Source organism: Calidris pugnax, unplaced genomic scaffold (genome assembly GCF_001431845.1).
Source record: "Calidris pugnax isolate Ruff unplaced genomic scaffold, ASM143184v1 scaffold27, whole genome shotgun sequence".
In the NCBI taxonomy this organism is placed as follows: Eukaryota; Metazoa; Chordata; class Aves; order Charadriiformes; family Scolopacidae; genus Calidris; species Calidris pugnax.
The window spans coordinates 16,414,453-16,425,879 of record NW_015090893.1 but is presented as its reverse complement, the minus strand read 5'-3'; the positions used below and the strand labels follow the sequence as shown (position 1 = coordinate 16,425,879).

The 11,427-nt window shown below is 51.0% G+C and overlaps 1 protein-coding gene across 1 annotated transcript in view; it reads left to right on the top strand.

Annotated features, from left to right (window-relative positions):
* Positions 1-589: 589 nt before the first annotated feature.
* The window catches only part of JADE2 (jade family PHD finger 2), a 94,751-nt gene continuing 83,913 nt past the window's right edge, over positions 590-11,427 (top strand). Inside the window, exons 1-3 of the mRNA XM_014947945.1 lie at positions 590-612; positions 3,424-3,481; positions 6,723-6,808. Of these exons, the coding sequence (XP_014803431.1) occupies positions 3,424-3,481; positions 6,723-6,808 (144 nt within the window). The 5' untranslated portion in view covers positions 590-612. The remainder of the gene's footprint in view (positions 613-3,423; positions 3,482-6,722; positions 6,809-11,427) is intronic.

The following is an 11,427-nucleotide window of genomic DNA, read 5'->3' as shown; positions in this document are numbered from 1 at the left end:
AGTTAAAGGTGAAATTAGCTTCTAATGTAAACAAAAGATTAGTTTTGGAGCGGAGACCTGATTTTGTGGAGACTGGAAATTGCTCAGTAGTTACACCAAGGGGATGGCTCCTGAGTGCTTGCTCCATGGGAGGCATGTGGGTCCCCCTGCCCTGGGTGCCAGAGGGGTTTCGGGAGCCCACGGCTCTCCCAGCCACCAGCAGACTTTATAACCCAGCTGGGGAAATGGCCTAATTACCCTTTTTCTACAGTAAATTCCTCCCTTAAGTGCCATGCATTTTACTACTGTTTGGCTGCTCAAGAAGATGGGTCCTTCAGAAAACAACAGCCTCTTCTTAGCACCGCCTGGAAGTTAGTGGTTTTGTGAAAAGATCTGGTTGAGCTCTGTGGTTTTGGCCCCAAATTTTGCTCCCTTCAGCACCCTATGGGCCATCCTGTGCTCTCTTAGTGCTCCTGTGCTGAGGGATGTCCGTGCTTTGCTCGAGCCAGAATTCCATTTGGGGTGATTTAATGCTGTTTGGATCAGAGGATGCTGCCGTGGAGCCTGCCAGACAGGGGCAAAATGATTGACTGAAGCCAGGCCACTGTCTCACCTGCAACGTGAAGCTCTTCTGTAGGTGAACATAAATTGATAATGTTACATAGTGAGCACATAAAAGTGTGTTGTGTAGGACAGGAGCAGGAGGCAGAGTCCAAGTTAACTTAAAGATGCATCTTCTCCATATATATCCCAGCCAAAAGCCAGTCCCAGCATCCTGACATCTGTGCTGTGCATTAATCCTGCACCTTCTCCCCTCCCTGGGAAGGAGAGGGATGTCAGTGACACTTGCTGTACAGGCAGAGCTGGGAAACCCCTGGAAATCCCACTGGGTACCAGTAGCATTCCTTTGCTTCAGCTCAGGTGTTTCTTTTCCAAGCCCTGTGATCAGGGACTCCAAAATCGATAAAAGCACAGCTCCAGCTTTGTGCTCCAGCAGCCCATTTGCCACTTCAAACCAGTAGGAACCAGTTTAAAAAAACGTTCAGGTAGAATTTCCACTAAAAGTGAGTAAACTGCGCTTTGAGCCGTCTTCAATATCGTTTTCCCCAAGCAAAATCTAATGGCCACTGGGAGCAAGGCTGGTTTAATAGCATCTGTTTCCCCTTGAATCACGGAGGGGAAGTATTGATATTGCCATATTCTGGAGGAACGTTTTATATCATGTTTTGACAGGGCAGTGCCTTACCACAACACTGATAGTTAAATGTTTATGATACTTTGTAGTGTTATCCCTTATAATGGCGTGATAAAACACAGCACGTATATTGTAAAATACAGCCATGGCAAGGGTTTTATACGCTCATGTGGAACTTTTCCTGTTGTTTTGGGGGGAAATGGCTTGCTCTGGCCCCCTACCCAGTCTCTGTGCTGCTTCTACTGCGACCCCACCACACAGACCCAGGGGTTTATTACTGTTCCTGCTTATCCTTTGTGGAAGCAGTAGTGTCTGTGCCATGTTAACACCCTTGGACTCTTACAAAATATCTCAGGAAGTACTAGGAAGATCTCCACGAGATTAACATTGTTTCCTGTGGGGGTATTTTAAGCTCACAGCCTGTTGGAGAGTTGTCTGGTCCATGGGCATGGACCTTCCAGAGCCCTGTACTGGGGACCACATTGATCAGGCACCAGTCTTCAGAGGTTAAAAAACTTTTTTTTTCTTTTTTTCCTTTTTTCATTTTCTTTTTTTTTCCCTTTTCTTTCCTTTTTCCTTTCCTTTCTCCACCAGTCTTCAGAGGTTAAAAAACTTTTTTTCTTTCTTTCCTTTTTTAATTTTCTTTTTTTTCCCCCTTTCTTTCCTTTTTTCTTTCCTTTCCTTCCTCTCTTTCCTTTTTCCTCTCCTTTCCTTTTTCCTTACCCCTTTAAAGCATCCACTGATACGGGTACTTGACTTTCAGCTCCCGAGCGCTCGGTTCCTGAGGGGTGAGTTCAGAAGAACCTGCTGGTTTCAAGCAGTTCTGTGGCTTGTTCAAAGTCACAAAGCGAATCAGCAGCTGAGCTTGAAAGGGGCTCTCCTGTCCTCCTAATCGCTGCGGTGGTACCCGCTGCCCTGGGTTTGGCTCTGAGAGGATGGAGAAGTCCCAGCCTCTTACAAAATATCTCAGGAAGTACTAGGAAGATCTCCACGAGATTAACATTGTTTCCTGTGGGGGTATTTTAAGCTCACAGCCTGTTGGAGAGTTGTCTGGTCCATGGGCATGGACCTTCCAGAGCCCTGTACTGGGGACCACATTGATCAGGCACCAGTCTTCAGAGGTTAAAAAACTTTTTTTTTCTTTTTTTCCTTTTTTCATTTTCTTTTTTTTTCCCTTTTCTTTCCTTTTTCCTTTCCTTTCTCCCTTTCCTTTTTCCTCTCCTTTCCTTTTTCCTTACCCCTTTAAAGCATCCACTGATACGGGTACTTGACTTTCAGCTCCCGAGCGCTCGGTTCCTGAGGGGCGAGTTCACAAGAACCTGCTGGTTTCAAGCAGTTCTGTGGCTTGTTCAAAGTCACAAAGCGAATCAGCAGCTGAGCTTGAAAGGGGCTCTCCTGTCCTCCTAATCGCTACGGTGGTACCTGCTGCCTTGGGTTTGGCTCTGAGAGGATGGAGAAGTCCCAGCAGCCGTGCAGAACCTGCTTGCTCCCCCCCTGCCCAGAGCTGTGGTGCTTGGGGGGGCTGTGCCAGAGCAGGCAGAGCAGCTCAGGGTGATGACAAGTGAGCTGCAGGCTTGGCTAGCACGTTTCAGGCTTGGCTAGTGTGCTGGCAGCGTGGCAGATACACCAGAAGTCTTCAAAGAAGTAGATACCGGCTGAGTGGGAAGATGAGTCAGAGGGTAAAACCCCGGCCTCACCCTACGCAGGGGTCCTCTTAGTGCCGGGATGCTTGGACTTTCCCCTGCAGACATATCGAGAGGGCGCAGAGTTTCCATTCTTCTCTCTCTGCCCTTCTCAGATTTGCAGCCCAGGAGGGTTTTTTGTTGTTTGTCCCATCCAACAGCACCTCCGTCCGTGGTGGAGCATCCTCTGCTCCATGGTGGAGCATCTTCTGGTCCACGGTGGGGCATCCTCTGGTGGGGATGCTCTTGCAGAGGGAGGGAGGTTGTGAATCCTGCGTAGGCAAATGGCCACACGAAGCCGAGTGACTGAAGTGTCCTCCCTCTACCTCCTGGGTAGAGGGGAAGGCTGGTAGAGAAACACTGACGCCCTCAAAGTTTTTACAAAAGCCCCGTGAGGGTTGTTTTCTTCCTTTTCCTACGCCCCTGGGTGGTTGTCTGTGGTGAGGGTAAGTACCGGCTGCTGCTGGGATAAGGTGATGTGCAGATACTCGAGAGAGATAACAGCGATTTGGTGCTGAGATGAGTTTCCTGGGCATTAAGTGTAATGTTCAATTTCTTTTGTTACAGATGGAAGAGAAACGACGCAAGTACTCGATCAGCAGTGATAACTCAGACACCACTGACAGTAAGACCTTTAATTCCAGGCTTTGAACGAGATAACTAAGCGATTCACCTCCAGCAGGGAAAAACGCTTGAATAATTACTTTGCAAAGAGCGGAGGAAGCTGCATTTTACTGGGAAGTCTCCGCACAATGAATTGTGTGCTGGGTTGGGGTTGTCAGAAAGGCAGCAACAAGCTGATATCAATTTAAACGCCCGGCTGTGGCTGCTCTTAACTGATGAGAGCGTCTCCCTCCTGTGAGGAGGCTGGGAGACAGGGAGAGCCGCTGATTGCAAATCTCCTAACGAAGCAAACACCCCTTTTCTAGACGCCTTGTCCTTCCCGGTGAGCTGCAGCCCGAGACCAGTTTGCTCTCGACTGAGTTGTACTGGGGCAAAAGGGAAGTTTTTACTGGAGTCAGGGTAAAACCGGAGCCGCCTGGTTCCCTTCTCGCCAGCTGAAGAGTGATGTGGGAAAAGGGATAAGGCTCAAGCCAGCAAAGCCTGCAAGCCCACGCTTGCTTTTCAACATCTACCTCACTTCATCCTCATTCAGGGAAGCACAGAAGCATGTGCTCAACAATAAACATGTGCAAATGTGCTGAATTTTGGCTATAAATAGAGCGCTCTCCCACTTCTCCTGGGGTTTCACCCACTGCAGACATACCGCAGTGCCTCAGTGCTCGCTCTCCTCCAGGCACGACTCTAATCCCTCGTCTGGGCTCCGGAGTTTCCTACGAATTCCAGTAATTCAGCTCTTGGTTTCTTACAGACGTCCCAGTAATTTCATCTGGGCCCTGCTGGGAATTTGCTCTCCCTACTTTCTGGGATCTGGCGGCTGGATATCCGAGAACGAAAGGGACTTTGCTAAAGAGACTAAAACTTGTGGGCCTGTTATTTTTTTTTTTTATTTTTTTTTTTCCTAACAGGATGATGGGGAGATTACAGGGGGTTATGGAAAGGCTGATCTTGCTGGGTTTGACTGCCGTTCCCACAGCTTTAGCCAAAAAAATAGTCAGCGTGAGCGGAGTTCGCACCGCTACCGCCGACAGGAACCTGCTGTTGGGCTGCTGGGGGGGGGGACCCCCATCCTGCTGGGGGTCTGGGGGAAGGGGGCTGAGCCCAGCCTCCAGAAAAGCCTTTCAAGCTCTGTCAACACTGCTGGCTTCTCGTAAAATCAAACATCTCTATCTCAGAAAGGGGTTTGTTTTGGAAGCTGTGGCTCCAAACTTCCCGTCTCCTAATCCCCAGATGCTCAAGGGCTTACCCAGCCCAGCCACGAGCTCCTCTGCCTTTCGAGGGGGGGAGGAAAGCATCTTTAATCACCGTATTAAACAACGAAGCCTTATCTCTGTTGGGCTTGGGATATTTATGCCGCAGGTGATATATCTAAGCTGTTGACAAATGCTCTCCTGCAGGATAATTGTAAACGAAGTGATGACCTTCTTTATCATGCCTCCGCCGGGAAGGGGGGGTGGTGGTGGTGCTGGTGGCGTGTTACCCAGGTCTGTGTGGTTGTAGCACCACGTTGGAGATGGAGAAGAAGGGAGAGGGTGGAAATGAGTGGCTGGAGCTCTGGGAGCTAGCGGTGGAGCTGCTGCTGCTGCAGGATTTGAGGGAGGTGGCCAGTGAAGTGGTGTTTCCTGGTGGCCACAGTGTAGGGCTTTGCCTCCTCGCTCCTCTGATGTACGGGGGTGATAAAAAATAGCACATTTCTGTGGAGCCCACTGAAATGACATCGCAGCACTGCACTCAGAAAAAAACAGTTGTCCTTGGCGAACTGATGCCATCAGATCTGGCCTTCGTTTTATGGAATCTAAGGAAAGTGGGTTTATCGAATGAACAGGGCAAGGTGAGCTAGTGCCTCTTCCCTGGTGAGCAAAAATTGGCATCTGAGAGCCCACTGAAATGACATCGCAGCACTGCACTCAGAAAAAAACAGTTGTCCTTGGCGAACTGATGCCATCAGATCTGGCCTTCGTTTTATGGAATCTAAGGAAAGTGGGTTTATCGAATGAACAGGGCAAGGTGAGCTAGTGCCTCTTCCCTGGCGAGCAAAAATTGGCATCTGAGATTGATCTGGGCTCCCGAGGGACTCCACTGCCTGAGCTGGTGGAGGAAGGGACCTTTCCCACCGCGCTGGGGACACCCCCGGTCCCTCAGGCCCAGCCCAGAGCCCTTCTGATGTCCTGGCATGCACGGACCTGTTGGGCTTGGCATTTGCTTATTTCTTCCTATTCAGCCACCCAAGGATAAAATCAGTGTTAAATAGGGCTATTGGTAGTTAATCTGTTGCACCCCCAGCAAAACATTTGTGTAGAGTGGAATCTGAAGTCATCCTGCTGCACAGAAGACCCAACCATTATCATTATTATAAAAAGATTCCAGTAATTACTTTATTATTACCAATTACATGCAGATTCTCTTTTTTTTCCCCCAATATTTATTTATTTATTTGTTTATTACTGGTGATAGTAGCAGTGCTAATAGCACCTACGGGCTGGAAATAAAGATTAATAACACACTGATCCCAGCAGGTTGCGTGCCCCGGCTGCCCTTGCCATGTGGAGGTGGTAGCGCTGGTGATGCTGCTGCTCCAGTCGGGATGATGAGAGTCCATTCATAACGCTCCCGGAGTAAAGTAATCCCAAATCCCAAAGCAAATACTCTTTTTACTACCGAAAACTGTAAAGGGCTTTCGCTCGGTGTGTCCTGTCGCATGGTTCCCACTAGATGCTGAACCACACACAGACGTGGAAGTCATCAGTCCAGGCACGGGCAGAGGGGTTTTGCCCAATTTGGTTGATATTTTTGACCATGGGGTCTGAAGTCCTCGGGCAGAGGAAGTCCTCGAGTTCAGGTGCTTGTCTTTAGGCATCCTTGTTAAAAAATTTTTTAGTCTTAACTCCTTAATTCCCGATTACAGTAGATTCCTGGTTCCAGGAGAGCTGGCCCTGGCCCATTCCCTCTTAGAAGATGTTCTTCTTCATGACTTTATGTTTGCAATTCTGATGTCTGCATTTGACAACAGGCTTTTTTTAGGTCTCAGAGGTCTCTGTTTCATCATCCTTAGCAGCAGCAAAGTGATGTTGATCCGTTCTGGTGAAATACCCTGAGATGTGCACAAAAATAGTGCCATCTCAAGGTATTGTCACCTCTTAGTGTTGGTTGAGGCTGCAGTAGGAGTGGTGGGGCTGGTGACAAAGGTGTGTGGACAAAACTTCTGTCTCTTTTGTTGGTAACCTGTCTCTCTTGCCTCGTTGCAGGTCACACCACGTCCGCCTCCAGATGCTCCAAAATTCCAAATACCAAATCCGCCTGGTCACGGCAGAAGGAGAAGAAGCCCTCTGAGGTATGTAAGCTTTTAGGCTTTTGCCAAAGGAAGAGTTTTCCCCTGGGGTCATACTTGCCCAGATGTGGTGTCAACCAGCGTGCCCCTGGCTGGCTGCAGGTGCTGGGAGAGGGCATCTTCCAAGAAGCCACAGCTCTTGCTGGTGGTGCCAGCCTTGGCTTTGTGCTCAGCTCTGCTGGGAGGGAGCAGGTGGAGGTACCTGGTGGGCATCTTGGATGAGTGGTGGGGAGGTCCTTGTGCCCTCTCCTTTGGGGTCCTTGTGCCCACTCCACCGCTGTTGATGCAAGGGAGAAGAGGCTGAGTTTGGTGGGACTGGGAGGTGCTACAGTATTGAGATGACCATGTGCTGAGATTCCCCAATTTGGGTGCTCACCTGGGTGTCCTCACTGATGCCATGGGCGGGTGGCTTGGTGGCACGGAGGCTCCTCCTGGTGAACAAGGGGGAGGTGCAGGGAGCTGTGAGATGAGAGACAGCACAGCTGAGTTGGAGATGACGTTGTGTTGGGTTTCCTCCTGTCACGGGGCTCAAGGGCATTAAGGTGAGGCCGTTGGTGTCTGACCTTGTGGCAGGGTTTTCCCTCACTCCTTACGGGTACGGGGAGTGCTGCCCACCCTGGGGGGCAATGCCCAGCTCCCCCCTGCCAGCTCTGCCATGGGCTGGGGTGGGGAGAAGCAGCGTTTCCCAAGGACCGGGCTGGAAGGGCTGATCCCGTGCCCTGTTTTCCTCCCTCACGTGTCTCGGATGCATTTCCACTGGACGTGGAAACTATACGAGGCATGAGCTGCTGTTGTAGCAACTGCAGTGTTTAGCCCTGGTCATCTTCACTTCAGGAGCAGCGTGAGCAAAGCCAGAGGGACATTGTTCCCGCATTCCCTTTCCTCTGGACCAGGGTCTGGAGTCAAACAGAGCTAAGTTTAGAAGCCCGTGAAGGCAGCATGGGCTAATGGCACCTCACAGGCTGTGAACTCCTTCCCGAGCCCCCAGGTTTACGCTTCTCCTGAGGCTGTGGCCCAGTAAACACAAAACCTCTCTTAACATCCTCCCTTTGCATCAAGCTGAGTAGAGATTTTGAGGTTTTCCTGTGGTCACTGCCTGAATTACAGCTGCACTTTGTTCTTGTCTCCGTGACAGATTTACATTGATATATCTAACGTGCTGGCAGTGGACAGGGACTTTAAAAGGTCTGAGTTGCTTCTTGTGCCTTGGGTAGAGAGAGGGGCTGAAAAGCTGTTTTTACCAGCTGAGGTGATTGGAAACGCTCCGGGGAGCAAAGCACCGGGGGTACAGATGGCACTGGCTGCTGACAAGGCTGGTGGAAAGTTGTGTGTTAGGGCTGGCAGTGTCATTTTTTGGTTCTAGCTGCGTCTCTCAATATGGGTGAGGGGATGTATTTTGAGAGCTGAATACGCCGTTGAAAAAGCAAAGCCTTTAGGGCATCTCCTCCTCCTGGGACACCGTTGCCCCCCATCTCTGACATAAGTGCCCATCCCTGTGCCCGACGTGTCTGCAGAGGCACCAGGCTGGCCCTGTTGGAGCCTTCAGGAGTCCCGTGGAGGTGCCTGGTGTTACACCTGGTTAGATGTGCCAGGATGTGACTCGTGGGCCACACGTGCCACCCTGCTGCCACCCAATAAAATCCTCCTCCGAAGGAACCTGCACCAGGAGATCTCTTCCTACAGCATCGCTGCCACAGACACCCTTTTGTCTTTAATATAAATCAGCTTTATCAGCCAGCTGGGATTTTACCTGCTCGCTAATGAAGTTTCTGGATATAAGTCTGAGCCAAGACTCCAAGGGAAGATCCTCCTGCGCTTTGTGAGGGACGTGCAGACCCAGATGCAAGTTTTGCTGCTCCACAGCAGCTGGAGTGAAAGCTGGATCTTTGTCCGTGGCACCCAGGGGGAGATGTCAGATGTGGGACCGCAGAGTTCCAGCTCATCCCTCTGCTCCACGCTCCGTGACGCCCCAGAGGATGGTTCTCAGTGAAAGGTAGCTCTGGAACAAATAAAGTGGAGCAAAAGCTGAACAGTGCCCAGCCTAGCAACAGTTGGGACAGAAAGTGAGCCCCCGTGGCATATCTGAACTGAAACTCCAGGGGAATTCGGGGAGGCCGTCTGTAATGACTCGAGTTGGAGTTTGGCCAGGATGCTCAAGCTGACAAACCATCTTTTACAAAAGCGTGGTGGGAACCGGAGCAGATGGGACTGGTCCAGATCTCAGCTCTGCTCCCTCTTACCCTGCATGTTCTCCACGGCTACTGGGATCTACCTCTGCTTGAATCCAGCTCCAGGTGAAACCCAAGGGTCAGGAGAATGTGGATTATCCTGGTGTTGGACACTGGATTGCCCTGCACAGCAGGTCTGAGACCTGTAGTGATGCACAATCATGGTTTGGAGCTCACTCCAGTGAGTGCTGGTTTATGGATTTTCTCTACAACAGCATCTTTCACACTTGACCCACCTTCTGCTCTTACCATGAGCACCTGTGACCCCGTCTGGTCCATGCTTTGCATCCACTGCCTGTCATCTGTGAAGTGCTGCAGGGCTTGGCATGTCCTGGTGGATTTCCTGCAGGAACCCTGAAGGGTCTAAGGCATGGACTGGGGTGGACGTTGTGTCCTGCTGGAACCAGTACCGGGAAGTGTAAAACATAAAACATACCACTGTCAAACCTACTTCACATGAAATACTGGAGTACCTTGCTCTTTGTGGTCCCTTTCCATTGCATTGAGGATGGAAATCCCGGAGAACGTGGGATGTGCAGACCCAGATGCAAGTTTTGCTGCTCCACAGCAGCTGGAGTGAAAGCTGGATCTTTGTCCGTGGCACCCAGGGGGAGATGTCAGATGTGGGACCGCAGAGTTCCAGCTCATCCCTCTGCTCCACGCTCCGTGACGCCCCAGAGGATGGTTCTCAGTGAAAGGTAGCTCTGGAACAAATAAAGTGGAGCAAAAGCTGAACAGTGCCCAGCCTAGCAACAGTTGGGACAGAAAGTGAGCCCCCGTGGCATATCTGAACTGAAACTCCAGGGGAATTCGGGGAGGCCGTCTGTAATGACTCGAGTTGGAGTTTGGCCAGGATGCTCAAGCTGACAAACCATCTTTTACAAAAGCGTGGTGGGAACCGGAGCAGATGGGACTGGTCCAGATCTCAGCTCTGCTCCCTCTTACCCTGCATGTTCTCCACGGCTACTGGGATCTACCTCTGCTTGAATCCAGCTCCAGGTGAAACCCAAGGGTCAGGAGAATGTGGATTATCCTGGTGTTGGACACTGGATTGCCCTGCACAGCAGGTCTGAGACCTGTAGTGATGCACAATCATGGTTTGGAGCTCACTCCAGTGAGTGCTGGTTTATGGATTTTCTCTACAACAGCATCTTTCACACTTGACCCACCTTCTGCTCTTACCATGAGCACCTGTGACCCCGTCTGGTCCATGCTTTGCATCCACTGCCTGTCATCTGTGAAGTGCTGCAGGGCTTGGCATGTCCTGGTGGATTTCCTGCAGGAACCCTGAAGGGTCTAAGGCATGGACTGGGGTGGACGTTGTGTCCTGCTGGAACCAGTACCGGGAAGTGTAAAACATAAAACATACCACTGTCAAACCTACTTCACATGAAATACTGGAGTACCTTGCTCTTTGTGGTCCCTTTCCATTGCATTGAGGATGGAAATCCCGGAGAACGTGATGAATCCCATCCCTGGAGGGGTTCAAGGCCGGGTTGGACGGGGCTTTGAGCAACCTGGTCTGGTGGGAGGTGTCCCTGCCCAGGGCAGGGGGGTTGGAACTCGATGATCTTTGAGGTCCCTTCCAACCCAAACCACTCTCTGAGTGTTTCACTAGGTGCTGAATGCCACAAACAGACATTTTGGGGCTGGACAAGCCTTTTCAAACAGTGGCTCAAAACTCCAGGTTACATGTGGTTCGTAGGTTTGTCAAGAGCTGAGCCTCCATCCGGGTGGAGAGGGGTCCAGGCAAGTCCCGAGGGGCGGTGATGCTGGAGGATGGGCTGGGGGGGAGTGTGTGTGTGTGGAGGGAACCTCTGAGCTCTCCTGCTCCTCTCCGAGTCGTGTCCGTGTGTCTGTGGGAGCTGCTGACTCCATTCCCCCTGACAGCCCCGAGCAGGGGATAGAAAAAATCAAAAGCATTAGTGTTACATAGTTGTTAGCCGGGTCAGGGGGTGATGTTTATTATGAAAGACTCTGTGAGAAGGGATTAACTATACACATTAAAAAAACCACCCGATACAAGGCATCTGGAAAAACAAGCTTCTTAACATGGAAAAGTACTGAGCTGTTTGTAAACATCCGCCAAGGGGGCCATTGCCAGGGAGGGCGATTATATTTATCTGTGCCTGTCACGGGGCTCTGCCCAGGCTCTCTCCTGACGTGTCCCAGGCACCAGGACTCCCTCTCAGCTCCCTCCCTCGTTGAGGTGACAATTGTCCTCCCTGCCCTTTGCCTGGGCAGCAGAGACCTTAGGGCAGAACCCTGGTGCGATGGGGACGATGCCCCGGGCACGGGCATGGCTCTCCTGCCCTGCCTTTGCCCAGAGGCAGGGGATGGATGTGGGCAGCTGCCAGCAGCTTCTTGCATCTGCAGTGATAGCAGTCTACCAAT